The sequence below is a fragment of the Somniosus microcephalus genome, unplaced genomic scaffold (genome assembly GCF_052327205.1).
Source record: "Somniosus microcephalus isolate GS21.2 unplaced genomic scaffold, FLI_Smic_1.0 unresolved_chr1, whole genome shotgun sequence".
Classification (NCBI taxonomy): Eukaryota; Metazoa; Chordata; class Chondrichthyes; order Squaliformes; family Somniosidae; genus Somniosus; species Somniosus microcephalus.
In genome coordinates, this window is record NW_028225179.1 from 149,217,976 (window position 1) to 149,233,467 (window position 15,492).

The 15,492-nt window shown below is 45.5% G+C and overlaps 1 protein-coding gene across 1 annotated transcript in view; it reads left to right on the forward strand.

Moving 5' to 3' along the window:
* LOC147096233 (zinc-binding protein A33-like) overlaps positions 1 to 15,492 on the forward strand; it is a 41,877-nt gene that overhangs the window by 2,405 nt on the left and 23,980 nt on the right. The window contains exons 4-5 of the mRNA XM_085975087.1: positions 358 to 380; positions 478 to 593. Coding sequence (XP_085831213.1) covers positions 358 to 380; positions 478 to 593 — 139 coding nt within the window. The remainder of the gene's footprint in view (positions 1 to 357; positions 381 to 477; positions 594 to 15,492) is intronic.

Below are 15,492 nucleotides of genomic sequence, written 5' to 3' on the forward strand. Positions count from 1 at the left end.
TTAGACTCCCCACAAGTGGAAACATCTTCTCTACATCTGCCCTATCGAATCCTTTCATAATGTTAAAGACCTCGCTCAGGTCTCCTCTCAGTCTTCTCTTTTCTAGAGAATTATCTTTCCTGTTCACTCTTTCCTGTTAGTTGTACCCTCGCAGTTCTGGTATCATTCTTGTAAATCTCTTTTAAACGTTCTCCAGTGCTTCTATATCATTTTTGTAATATCCTCTTTCTATCTGTGTGTGGGCAGCAGTGACAATTGGCAATTATCAGCAGCTTGTAACAATCTGGGTGTAATTTCTGCTGTCGGGATATAGACGCTCAGTCTCTGTCAACTCAGATTGTGTTTTATTTATTTCAGGAAGAAATTCGTCAGAAGAGGAGGTAGGCCATGCTCTTTACTGAAACTCTGCACAGTTTGGTAAAATAGCTCAGAAAAGTGCTTTTGTTCAATTTATAACCAATTGTTTGATATTTGCAGGATTAGTGAGGACCATAATACACTGACATTAGCAGATGCCGCCCTGTCTATCGAAAAATTCAACGGCCCTTTACCGTACGCAGTGTGGAGAGAAATGCTGGATGCCATTAACCCCGGTAAAACTCATATAGGTTCCTTTGGCCTGATTTATATCTCATAATTTGATTTGTTATACATAAAAATACAAGAGAATTTTTTTTTAGTACTAATTTGCAAAGGAACGTGGTTAAAAGCAGTCCTGAAGTTAAAGTTTTATTCACACACCAAATCCATCTTCTAAAAAGCATCGCCTTCAACTGGTCAGCTGAAAATGTCAGCTCCCCGAACATGATCAACACAGGGACCCTCAGATGAACCACAGCCTCCAAAACCCATCGATACTTTGCACACTTCAGCAACAGGAAACACCGCCCTTCCCAGCTGAACCTTTCCTCCTTCTAAGGGTAACCGGGAGAGCTTCTTCTCCCCGAGACGGACCCACTAATATAAAGGGTCGACGTCCACGTTATTCCCAATCAATCACTCAGAGTCCGGAGGTTCGTTCAGTAAAGCAACTTTATTTACAAGCCAGCAGGGGAGACACTCATGCTGGGACGAATGCTCCCCGATCGTTGAAAATCTCCTGCCTTATATACAGGTTTTGTTCTGAGTCGTGGCTACTGTTTGCAATTAGGTGCATTACACGTATACATTTCTTTCATCATACAGTTGGCTTCGGGTGCAAAATCTTGTGACCTGTGTGCATTGGTCTTGTGACCCCATACGTTCTCTCTCAATACATTCCTCAGTTAGTGATTCACGGTTTGTGCACTTTGGCCACGACTACACCAGACTTTCCTTCTGGACATTGTTCATACCAATTCCTTATATGTTTGGATATATACTCTGTTCCTTAATCCCCTCATCTTAGCTCTTTTTAACCCTTTCAGTCCCCCTTTTGGTCCTGATTAATCCCTTTTAATCATTGACCAACCCGATTATTTCTCTTTCCTATTATGGTGTCCTGCCGGGGTGGTGATCAAATCCAAGCCATTGGGTCACCTTGTTTATATAATCATATTATCCTCCTGATTTCTAGGCCCCCTACACCCTTTCCATCAACATATTATCCATCCAATTACATAGGTTATAAGCATTAAGGTTATTAGTACTATACATCCATTAAGCAGGTCTTTCTCCCAAGCCTTCGCTCGTTTATAGTAATATTCTATCTGCTCGATGTGAATCTGCCCAGGAGGTTTCTGTAACAATTACCACCAAACGACATACATTACTACTTTATCAAGGTCGTGTACATTTCTTCCATTTCCTTCTTTTTTGTTTTCTACGTTTTTTACAGGCGGCACATGCTGCTATTCCCATTCCTACCGCCAAAACCAATTGTACTATAACTAGTATGTGAGACGTAATGCAGATCCATGGGTGGATGTTGACATTCATCCCCCAATCCCACAGCTTCTTATACAATGGACCCTCCTGTAGTTCTACTTCTATGTCCCTTTCTAGTTCCCCAAGGTTCCTTTGCAGCATTACATATTGTTTCACCATTTTACTTAAATCCTCTTTCATTTCATTAATGGGGAACAAAGAAATGACAGACCAACTAAATACATATTTTGGTTCTGTCTTCACAAAGGAGGACACAAATAACCTCCCAGAGATGCCGGGGAACATAGGGTCTGATGAAAGGGTAGAACTGAAAGAAATCAGTATTTGTAGGGAAATGGTGTTAGGAAAATTGATGGGACTGAAGGCCGATAAATCCCCAGGGCCTGATAATCTACATCCTAGGGTACTTAAGGAAGTGGCCCTAGAAATAGTAGATGCATTGCTGGTCATCTTCCAGATCTTGATAGACTCTGGAACAGTACCATGGATTGGAGGGTAGCTAATGTTACCCCACTATTTTAAAAAGGTGGTAGTGAAAAAGCGGGGAATTATAGACCAGTAAGCCTGACATCGGTAGTGGGGAAAATGCTAGAGTCCATTATAAAAGATGTAATAGCAGATCATTTGGAAAGCAGTGACAGGATCGGACAAAGTCAACATGGATTTACAAAAGGTAAATCATGCTTGACTAATCTACTGGAATTTTTTGAGGGTGTAACTGGTAAAACAGATAAGGGAGAACCAGTGGATTTGGTGTATTTGGACTTTCAGAAGGCTTTCGATAAGGTCCCACATAAGAGATTAGCATGCAAAATTAAGGCACATGGGATTGGGGGCAAGGTATTGACTTGGATAGAGAACTGGTTGGCGGACAGAAAGCAAAGAGTTGGAATAAACGGGTCATTTTCCAAGTGGCAGGCAGTGACTAGTGGGGTACTGCAAGGATCGCTCCTAGGACCCCAGCTGTTCACAATATATATTAATGATCTGGACAAGGGAATTTGATGTAATATCTCCAAATTTGCAGACGACACAAAGCTGGGTGGGAGGGTATGCTGTGAGGAGGATGTCGTGAAACACCAGTACGATTTGGACAGGTTGGGTGATTGGGCAGAAACATGGCAGATGCACTATAATGTGGATAAATGTGAGGGTATCCACTTTGGTGGCAAAAACATGAAGGCAGATTATTATTTGAATGGCAATAGATTGGGAGAAGGGGAAGTGCAAAGAGACCTGGGTGTTCTTGTGCACCAGTCGCTGAAGGTAAGCACGCAGGTGCAGCAGGCAGTTAAGAAGGCAAATGGTATGTTGGCCTTCGTAGCAAGAGGGTTCAAGTACAGGAACAAGGATGTCTTGCTACAGTTGTACAGGGCCTTGGTGAGACCGCACCTTGAGTATTGTGTGCAGTTTTGGTCACCTTATCTGAGGAAGGACGTTCTTGCCATGGAAGGAGTGCAGCGAAGATTCACCAGGCTGATATCTGGGATGGCAGGAATGACGTCTGAGGAGAGATTGTGTCGATTGGGCTTATGCTCACTGGAGTTTAGAAGATTGAGAGGGGATCTCATCAAAACCTATAAAATTCTGTCAGGCCTGGACAGACTAGATGCTGGAAGGATGTTTCTGATGGCTGGGGAGTCCAGAACCAGGGGTCATAGTCTAAGGATAAGGGGTAAGCCATTTAGGACTGAAATGAGGGGGAATTTCTTCACCTGGTGAACCTGTGGAATTCTCTGCCACATAGGGCGCTGGAGGCCAGTTCATTAAATAATTCAAGAAAGAGTTGGATATATTTCTTAAGACTAAAGGGATCAAGGGATATGGGGAGAAGGCAGGGACAGGGTACTGAATTTGGATGATCAGCCATGATCTCATTGAATGGCGGAGCAGGCTCGAAGGGCTGAATGGCCTACTCCTGCTCCTATCTTCTATGTTTCTATGGATCTTTGGTGTGAAGCAGAAGTTAGGCATTGTGATTACACATACAAGGTTACTATATTGGTATTCAGTCTCTGTGGTGGCTATACAATACTCCCCTCTGCCTCTATATCCCGAGCGGGTGTGATGGTGATCCACATGTGATAATTCTAACATGCACCCCTCTGTCTTATTATAGCCGCACTCATCCTTAGGGCCTTCTACCGGATGTGGGCATATTGTAAGCGTACCTTTCCCATGGCATCTGTTTAGGGAGATGTCTCTTATAGTACCATTCTTCCTGATGGCATAGCTATCAATTGGATAGTATCGGAGGTATGTCTCACCCCTCACTATGCCTATGTTTGTTACCTGGTACTGTGGGTATGGAGTCGTGTCTAGTCCCACCACTGGTATCATGAGTACCATGCCTATCATTGCTGTCATTTCTGCTTTGCATTTTTGTATCACTGGCTATACTCTGGTCATCCCCTTGAGGGTACAAGCACTCAGAGGGCCTGGATTCTGGCTCAGGCCATAGAGCTGTGTGCTGTTAATCCAGTCTGGTCCCTCACCTCGTTGTATCTGTGCCAGATTGTGTTTTAACTGTCCGGTGGTCCTTTGGCCATAGGCATGGCACAAGCCTCTCCCTACCCCATCTTTTGTCTGTTCCTCATCTCTATGGTTTAGTTTGTTGATAGTGCTAGCATGGTCCTCTATAACCTTGATTCACCTGAGTAATTTCCTTATCGTGTGTCCTCCTAACTCTGATCCTTGTCGAACCAAACCAGTTTCTTTCTCTAAAATCTGTTGTGTTACCCTTTGTAATTGTTCCACACTACTCTGGACTCCTTGTATATCTAGGGCATTAATGAATGACGTCCCCGTATTTATTCCCGTGAGTACATCGTTTCCTAAGCCCCTCTTAATTCTTTGGTGGAATGCAGCATGTCCCCTGAAACTAGTAGCCCCTGTTTCATCAGCAGCCTGGTTAATTACATTCCTTATCATATATGCATACAACTCTCTAGTTTTAGTAAATCTTTCACAATATCCTGGCCATTGTAGCATGGTTAAGTTCATTAGTACCAATACAATTTCGTGTCTCACATTATCATACAATTGTTCTCCCTCGGTAAATAACACCAGTCCATTTTCGGGCCCAGGCGTCAATTTCGGACACCTTCGTTCTTCAGGTGTCGTTGTGATTGGAGGTGTTGTTGGTTCTAGGGTTACTCCTTGTGGTGTGATCCTTGTTGTTGGTTGCGGTGTTGTAACGGCGTGTACAATAGTCCATCTTATGATATCGTCTGTGCAACTCAGGACATATCCTCCCCCCACTTGACCCAACACCTGCCAGTGTCTATTACATCTTACCATATTGCTGGTATCTGTCATTCTACAGGGTCCGCATGGTCGTTGATCCAAGTTCACCCAGATACCGTTACACCTGTAACATCCTTTTCCTTGTTTTTCACACACGTAACTTTGTGATATAATGAAGTTCCTCGTGGAGTCTCCACTAGGGGATCTTAACTTGCAGTCCATTTCTTTCAGCCCGTTATTTGGGCTTATAAGTGTTGTCATCAGAGTAGTTATGATAATCCATCTCACTGGATCCATGTTTACCTGTAATTTAAACAGAGGCCTGGTCGTCTTCCGAGCTCTTTTCCCTAGAGGAGAGGGTAGAATGGGGGTCTTTAGTGTTAAATGGTTTCACCTGGGTCCAGTGCTTCCATCGCATACCCGTCGGTTCCTGTAGACAAACACATGTATCACTTGTCATTAATACAGTATATGGCCCCATCCAACGGGGTTCCATTCCCTTTCTTCCGATAACTTGCGTCATTACTTGTTGACCTATTCTGGGCAACTCATCTGGTTTAAGTCCAGCACTCTGCCTTTCTAGATCTTTAATCTGTAGTTGGTTCCTTACTTCTTTATTTAGTGCTTGTACCTCCTGATTTAGTTGTACGAAGTATCGCCTTAATCTATCTTGTACTGGTCCTGGTTCTCCCACCCCTCCAGCCAAATCCTCTGGTAGTCTCATAGCTCGACTTGTCATTAATTCATAGGGGGTCAGTCTGGTCGTTCGTCCTGGGGTGGCTCGCAGCCTCATTAGTATGCTGGGTAATAATTCCGACCATCCCTTCCCTGTTTCTTGGATGGCTTTTGTCAGCGTGTTTTTCAGTGTCCTATTCATTCTTTCTACCATCCCCGAGCTCTGGGGGTGATATGGTATATGGTATTTTTGTGTTACGTGTAACAGCTTACAAGTTTCTCTCATTATTTTACTGGTAAAGTGAGTGCCGTTGTCTGAGTCAGTTTGCAGAGGCACTCCCCAACGGGGTATAACCTCGGTAGCCAATATTAGTGCAACTGTTTTTGCAGAGCAATCTCGGGTGGCAAAGGTTTCCACCCACCTGGTAAATTGGTCAATTATTACCAGGCAATATTTCTTCCCCGGTCCTGCGCTAAGGGGCCGGTAAAGTCAATTTGTAGATTTTCCTTGGGGCCTGGGTTGGTTTGCTACTCTAACTCTACATCTCTGTCCTACATTATTCTTAGCACATATTATACAGCGCTGGCAATATTTCGCTACTTCCCGACCCATCTTTGGCCACCACCAGTACTGTGTCAGTAGGTGCAACATGTTATTTCTGCCAGTATGTGTTACACCATGGTATAGCGCCATCAGTTGTTGTCTGCAACATTCCGGTGCCACCACCTGGTTAAGGGGGCCCCATTTCCAAATTCCATCTTGCGGTCGGGCACCAGCTTGTTTCCATCTCTCCTTTTCCTCTTTACTAGTATTTTCCTGTACCTCCATTATATTCACTTCCTGTACCTCACTGACTGTCATGACTATATTTATTTTGTTTTTGAACGCGTCCTCTGGTTGCATTTCTTCCGCAGCTAGATCTGCATACCTATTCCCTATAGGGGCCTGGTCCTGGGGTTCCTGTGAGTCCATATCCTCTATCTTTGTGTGGGCTTTTATTTTAATTACTGCTGCCTCTAAAGGTGCTTGTGCAGCCTTAACTAACCTTCCTATTAGTTTTCCATGTTTTACTACCTCTCCCGTAGAGGTCATGTACCCACTTCTGGCCCATAGTGACATATAATCATGCACCACTCCGAAGGCATAACGGCTGTCGGTATAAACATTTATCCGTTTGTTTCTTGCTATTTCCAACGCTTTTATTAAAGCCACTAGTTCCGCTACCTGTGCTGACTTATCCCCATAAAGGGCTCCTTTTAACAGGGTCTTTCCTTCTTGATTTACTACTGCCCACCCTGTTCTGGGTTCTCCGTTGATATACTTTCGGGATCCATCTACATAGATTATCATATGGGGATTTTCTAGTGGGTCTTCCTTTACTCCACTACCTATTTCTTCCTCCATTTTCACCTGACAACTGTGCTCTTCTTCTTCTGTTAATATGCCCGTGGCTGGATTAACCCCAGTATGTTTTTGTATTATCACAGTTCCATCCCTGGGGAGTAACATAGCTTCCCACTTAGCTTTCCTGCTATCCGATATAGTCCACAATTTTCCTGTGTTGAGTAGTTCCACTAATGTATGTTGAGTATTCAAAATTACCTTTCCCATCATCACTATTGGTTCACTTACTCGCACCGCCCAGGTGGCGCAATCTATTGCAGCCACACATCGTGGCATCGCCTTCACTACTGGGTCTTTTTTTTGCAGAGTAATACACAACGGGTCTCTGTTTCCCCCCGTGATCTTGCATTACCACGGCTGAATACTTCTCATGATCTAAATCACAATATAGGTGCAAGGGTCGAGTGGGATCTGATAATCCTAGGGCAGGGGCTGTTATTAAGTCCTGTTTAAGGACCCTATATGCTTCCTCCTGCTCCGTCTCCCATTCTATCTTATCGGAGGTGGGTCTCCCCCCCCCGCCCCCCCCTTTAACTAACCATTGAATCGGCTCTGCTTTCCCTGCAAAGTCAGATATAAAATTCCTGCAGTAATTAAATAGTCCCAACACTTTCCTCACTCCCCGGACAGTCACTGGCCTTGGCATGTCTTTTATGGCTGCCTTTGTTCCTGCGGGAGTGCCTTATACCCCTGGCTAATTTCGTGTCCTACATACTTTACTTCGGACAGTCCAACCTGTGCCTTTTTGGGTTCATTTTAAAGCTAACTTTCTTAAGTGTCTGGAGGGTGGCTAGTAATGCTCCCATGTGTCCTCTGGCATCCTCTGATGCAATCATTATATAATCAACATATTAGAGTAGGGTGCTCTGGTACTTTGATAGGTCTAACTCGTCTAAGGCTTGACTCAGTACACGGTGGAATATATTTGGACTATTTTGGAACCCCTGTGGGACCCTAGTCCATGTATACTGTCTATCTCCAACAGTAAAGGCGAATTTCCCTTGTGACTCCTCTGCCAATGGTATGGACCAGAACCTGTTCGCTATATCCAAGACTGTAATTATTTTAAAGTCTGGTTTCAGACCATTAAATATCTTATTCAATATGGTCTATACAAATTTACACCAACCAGAATTTCACCATGGCCACAATGAAAGTCTGGTTTTAATAGGTTAATTAAACTCAATAACTACAATTCAATCCAGATCAAAATTTAAATTTTTTTTTTTTTAACTAACCAGTATCACTTGGAAAGAAAGAAACGATAGCCACATTAACAAAGAAACAATTATCCAGGCCTTGTAAACATTCAAATTCATTTTCTTCCAGGCACATTGGCAACTGTGACTTCAAGCCTGAAGCTTATCTTTTGTAAAACAACACACGCGTGTCCATCCTTCAAGACAAGTCTTCAAAGGGTTAAACAGCTTTTAGCTCTCTGTACAAAAGAGTGGGTGGAGCTAAAACACACCAGACATTTTTTTTTTAAGGACAGACTTTCAGACAAACGGAATACTGTAACTTCTTAAACATCCATCGTCAGGAAAACTTTCACACTTTAACACAAACTGAGATCCCAGCATTTTTTAAGGTTTCACTCAGCAATCGTGTTTTATTTGTTTCAGCACAGACGTAAATAACTTCTGTGTTGGTAAAACTTTAGGTTTCTCTTTCTGAATCATCCCAATCAATCTCCTCACTATCATTCCTTCCACTATGCACTGACCTTGTCTTTATTACAGCGGCACACTTGGTGCCTACCTTTTTAACTGTTCCACTAACTCCTCTTTTTCCCTCTCCCGTGTGGCCCCAACCTTACACATTTTTCAGGTGGCCCTGACAAAGAACCAGCACAGTTTTCTCCTCCTTATTTTCGCTCTCCCCACTCCACCATTCCCTCCGTCAGACGGGAACCCATTCAGGATCCCACCTTCCTTTCCCATTCTCCTCATTAACTTGTCATCATAGCCCTTTTCTTTACCATCTTTTCTTTAACTTTTTCATACTTATCGTGCAAAAATTCATAGGCAAGTTACGTTATGCCGTCCTGTTTGTCCGTCGATTTCTTTCCTGGCCATTTTCTAGCCGCTCGGGAATTTCCTTGAGCTTTTCTCACTTCCCCAGGGTCTTTTTATCGGAATTTCCGTTATCCGATACTATCGCGTACAAACTAGTACGGGTGTTTAGATCTTTTGGCGTCCTTTTTATTCGCCATGCTTTTAGGGTGGATTTGCTAGTTCCCCCCCTCGTTTGTTACCTCCAGGACTCCCTGGACCTGTTACCTCCAGGACTCCCCCAGACCTGTTACCTCCGGGACTCCCCCGGACCTCTGGGACTCCCCCGGACCTATTACCTCCGGGACTCCCCTGGACCTTCAGGGACATTTCCCTGCTTACGTGGTTTCAACTCCGCCTAGATCGGATTTTCCCTGTATCCAATCCTATATAACCCGAGCTCCTCAACTTATTCAGACATTTTCATTTCTACAGTGTCCTAGCATGCACCCAAGTTGCTTTACTTACATATCCGGACACCACCTAGATTCATTGGATCTCCGGCCCTGGGCTTCGATACGAGGAGACAATGCCTCTACTCAGCCCGTCCGGTATATCCTGCCGACTACGCCAAGTTGTAAGGGTACCCGGGAGAGCTTCTTCTCCCCGAGACGGACCCTCTGATATAAAGGGTCAACGTCCGCCTTATTCCCAATCAATCACTCGGAGTCCGGAGGTTCGTTCAGTAAAGCAACTTTATTTACAAACTGGCAGGGGAGCCACTCATGCTGGGATGAATGCTCCCCGATCGTTGAAAATCTCCTGCCTTATATACAGGTTTTGTTCTGAGTTGTGGCTACTGTTTGCAATTAGGTGCATTACACGTATACATTTCCTTCATCATACAGTTGGCTTTGGGTGCAAATTCTTGTGATCTGTGTGCATTGGTCTTGTGACCCCATACGTTCTCTCTCAATACATTCCTCAGTTTGTGATTCACGGTTTGTGCACTTTGGCCACGACTACACCAGACTATCTTTCTGGACATTGTTCATACCAATCCTTATATGTTTGGATATATGCTCTGTTCCTTAATCCCCTCATCTTAGCTCTTGTTAACCCTTTCACTCCTCTACAATACTCATCTCCTGATGCATCTCCACCTTGTGTGTCAAACTCATGTCCGTGACCAAGGTCAGGACAGGAAGCCTGGGTGCGAGGCTTTCTCTGCCTGTTGAGGGAGGAGTGGCGAGGGGTATGGAGTTAGCTGGTGCTCACAGTGGACCTGGGGAGCAAGCACTGGATTGCAATCCACTTCCTGAAAGTGTCACCAAGGTATTCTCTCAATTGCCTTGAATCATTCCACTCGCTCCAGACAAATATCTCTTATACATCTAGCGATAGTTTCAGGGTAGAGGTATGTAAATGGTGCATCACATTGAATAACCGCTGGTGTTTTGCCTCCACCTGCGGCCCTGTATAAAGTCTGTTTATTTGCATGGACCAGGCCGGAGATATCTGGAGGTTAAGATATTGGCCAATATTTTCTAGTCAGCATTGAGGAGGGATTTAGTTTTCTATGATTAGCAATGGTGGTGAACTTTCTGTTCATATATATTAACCTGATTGTGACGAAGTTTAGTGTGTCTGTGTCCTTGTCTCCAGCACATAGTGCGGGGGTTTCAGTAGCGGGAGACTTAACTCCGTGATTAGGGCCTTGTGAAACCCGATAGGGGAGCTATTAGTTGGTGTGGGACCAGGTCACTACTTTTCCCAGATTGCTCCGGCTGCTTGTCCTAGTGCCCTGTGTCCGCTGGAAGCTTCTCCCGTTGGGAGTGAAGAGCACAGTTTAGGTCTCCACTCCTCGTTACTGTGCTGTCCATACGTGGGGCGAGTGTGAGGATTGCTGATGTGGGGAATGTGGGGACACCTCATTCAGGACACAGAACTGAAGCATCACTTTGGGTTCTCCTGTTATTCGAGATTCTTTAGGATGGAGTGGCCTCCTTCTCCAGGAATGCGTGTCTCAGAGTAATGGGAAGGTTCCTGTTGATTAGTGTGACTATCCTCTGCTCTTGGGTCAGTAGAAGGCGGCCAGCATTGGTCCCACCCACTCACTCACAAACTTGGTGTGTTCTGGGGGTGGTGAGGAGGATCTCCTGTAGAAATGGTGCTTCCACCTGTTCTTTAATGTCAAGCAGTTTATTTTGTCTGATTATGTGCTGGAGTCTGTTGAGATTCGTGGATATAATTTGATTGATGGACTGTATTCAGGGTGATGTCGGTTTGCTGTCTCCAGGGTGTCTTTTCCTCTTGGGGGGTGTCTCTGAATCTGGGGCCTGCCCGGTTGTACCAGTTTTGCTTGAGTTCCTGTCCAGGCTGTTGTTCAGACTGATCGGGTTGTGGGCCACAGCTGCTTCATCCTCTTTTTTTTCTCTACATTTTCCCTTGAATTATTTATTCAATGTCCTTACTTACATTTTCCCCTGTGGTAGCTCTTTTCCACCCTCCATCTGCGGGATGTATTCTTGATCCTGTTAGGTGTTTGTCCCCTAATACGCTAAATATAGATTGGCTTTTTACAAAATAATCTGTATCCAAACCCCGTTAAATGAGCTTGAAAACTTGGAAATACTGAGAGGTCGGTTGAATACTTTTCAATCATATTAAACCACCCACTACATACAGTGACTGAGATTACTGGTACAGACAGATCATACAGTGAACGTCAGATTACTGGGACAGACAGATCATACAGTGACCATGAGATTACTGGTACATCCATATCATACACTGACCGTAAGATTACTGGGACAAACAGATCATAATGTTACCATGCGATTACTGGGACAGACAGAGCAAACAGTGAATGTGAGATTACTGGTACAGTCAGATCATACAGTGACTGTGTGATTACTGGTACAGACAAATCATAGTGACCATGAGATTACTGGCACAGACAGTTCATACAGTGACCGTGTGATTACTGTTACAGACAGATCATACAGTGACCGTGACATTTCTGGTACAGACAGATCATACAGTGACCGTGACATTACTGGTACAGACAGATCATACAATGACCATGAGATTACAGGTGCAGACAGATCATACAGTGACCATGAGATTTCTGGTACAGACTGATCATAATGTTACCATGAGATTACTGTTAGAGACAGATCATACAGTGACATTGGGATTACTGGTACAGACAGATCTTATCGTGACGGTGGGATTTTTAAATTAAAAAAAAAAAATTTTATTCATTGATGGGATGTGGGCATTGCTGGCTGGCTAGGCCTGCATTTAGTGCCCATTCCTAATTGCCCTTGAGAAGATGGTGGTGAGCCACCGCCTTGAACCGCTGCAGTCCATATGGTGTAGGTACACCCACAATGCTGTTAGGAAGGGAGTTCCAGGATTTTAGCCCAGCGACAGTGAAGGAACAGCGATACAGGTCCAAGTCAGGATGGTGTGTGGCTTGAAGGGGAACTTGTAGGTGATGTTCCCATGCGTCTGCTGCCCTTGTCCTTCTAACTGGTAGAGGTCGCGGGTTTGGAAGGTGCTGTTGAAGGAGTTTTGGCGAGTTGCTGCAGTGCATCTTGTAGATGGTACACACTGCAGCCACAGTGCGCCGGTGGTGGAGGGAGTGAATGTTGAAGGTGGTGGATGGAGTGCCAATCAAGCGGGCTGCTTTATCCTGAATGGTGTCGAGCTTCTTGAGTGTTGTTGGAGCTGCACTCATCCAGGCAAGTGGAGAGTATTCCATCACACTCCTGACTTGTGCCTTGTAGATGGTGGAAAGGCTTTGGGGAGTCAGGAGGTGAGACACTCGCCGCAGAATTCCCAGCCTCTGGCCTGCTCTTGTAGCCACAGTATTTATATGGCTGGTCCAGTTCAGTTTCTGATCATTGGTAACCCCCAGGATGTTGATAGTGGGGGATTCAGCGATGGTAATGCCATTGAATGTCAAGGGGAGATGGTTAGAGTCTCGCTTGTTGGAGATGGTCATTGCCTGGCACTTGTGTGGTGCGAATGTTACTTGCCATTTGTCAGCCCAAGTCTGAATGTTGTCCAGGTCTTGCTGCATATGGACACGGACTGCGTCAGTATCTGACGAGGCTCGAATGGTGCTGAACAGGTGCAATCATCAGCAAACATCCCCACTTCTGACCTTATGATGGAGGGAAGGTCATTGATGAAACAGCTGAAGATGGTTGGGCCTAGGACACTGCCCTGAGGAACTCCTGCAGTGATGTCATGTGATTGAGATGAATGACCTCCAACAACCACAGCCAACTTCCTTTGTGCTAGGTATGATTCCAACCAATGGAGAGTTTTCCCCTTGATTCCCATTGACTTCAGTTTTGCTAGGGCTCCTTGATGCCACACTCGATCAAATGCTGCCTTGATGTCAAGGGCAGTCACTCTCACCTCACATCTTGAGTTCAGCTCTTTTGTCCATGTTTGGACCAAGGCTGTAATGAGGTCAGGAGCTGAGTGGCCCTGGCAGGACCCAAACTGGGCGTCAGTTAGCAGGTTATTGCTGAGTAAGTGCCGCTTGATGGCACTGTCAACGACACCTTCCATCACTTTGCTGATGATTGAGAGTAGACTGATGGGATGGTAATTGGCCGGGTCGGATTTGTCCTGTTTTTTGTAGACAGGACATACTTGGGCAATTTTCCACATTGCCGGGTAGATGCCAGTGTTGTAGCTGTACTGGAACAGCTTGGCTAGGGGTGCAGCTAGTTCTGGAGCACAAGTCTTCAGTACTATTGCCGGAATGTTGTCAGGGCCCATAGCCTTTGCAGTATCTACTGTCTTCAGCCGTTTCTTGACATCACGTGGAGTGAATTGAATGGGCTGAAGACTGGCATCTGTGATGCTGGGGACCTCAGGAGGAGGCCGAGATGGATCATCCACTTGGCACTTCTGGCTGAAGACAGTTGCAAATGCTTCAGCCTTGTCTTTTGCACTCCCGTGCTGGGCTCCACCATCATTGAGGATGGGGATATTTTTGGAGCCTCCTCCTCCTGTTAACTGTTTAATTGTCCACCACCACTCACGACTGGATGTGGCAGGACTGCAGAGCTTTGATCTGATCCGAAGGTTGTGAGATCGCTTAGCTCTGTCTATCGCATGTTGCTTCCGTTGTTTGGCGTGCAAGTAGTCCTGTGTTGTAGCCTCACCAGGTTAACACCTCATTTTTCGGTATGCCTGGTGCTGTTCCCGGCATGCTCTCCTGCACTCTTCGTTAAACCAGGGTTGATCTCCCGACTTGATGGTAATGGTAGAGTGAGGGATATGCCGGGCCATGAGGTTACAGATTGTGGTTGAATACAATTCTGCTGCTGCTGATGGCCCACAGCGCCTCATCGATGCCCAGTTTTGAGTTGCCAGATCTGTTCGAAATCTGTCCCATTTAGCACGGTGGTAGTGCCACACAACATGGTGGAGGGTATCCTCAACATGAAGACGGGACTTCGTCTCCACAAGGACTGTGCGGTGGTCACTTCCACCAATGCTGTCATGGACAGATGCATCTGCAACAGGTAGATTGGTGAGGACGAGGTCAAGTAGGTATTTCCCTCTTGTTGGTTCCCGCACCACCTGTCGCAGACCCAGTTTGGCAGCTATGTCCTTTAGGACTCAGCCAGCTCGGTCAGTTGTGGTGCTACCGAGCCACTCTTGGTGATGGACATTGAAGTCCCCCACCCAGAGGACATTTTGTGCCCTTGCTACTCTCAGTGCTTCTTCCAATTGGTGTTCAACATGAAGGAGTACTGATTCACCAGCTGAGGGAGGGCGTTAGGTGATAATTAGCAATGTTTCCTTGCCCATGTTTGACTTGATGCCATGAGACCTCATGGGGTCCTGAGTCAATGTTGAGGACTCCCAGGGCTACTCCCTCCCAACTGTATACCACGGTGCCACCACCTCTGGTGGGTCTGTCCTGCCGGTGGGACAGGACATTCCCAGGGATGGTGATGGTGGTGTCTGGGACATTGGTTGTAAGGTATGATTCGGTAATTATGACTATGTCAGGCTGTTGTTTGACTAGTCTGTGGGACAGCTCTCCCAATTTTGGCACAAGCCCCCAGATGTTGGTAAGGAGGACTTTGCAGGGTCGACAGGGCTGGGTTTGCCGTTGTCATTGTCGTTTCCGGTGCTGGTACAGTCAGGTCATAATGTTACCGTGAGATTACTGGTAGAGACAGATCATACAGTGACTGTGGGATTACTGGTACAGACAGATCATACAGTGACCGTGAGATTACTGGTACAGACAGATCATACAGTGAC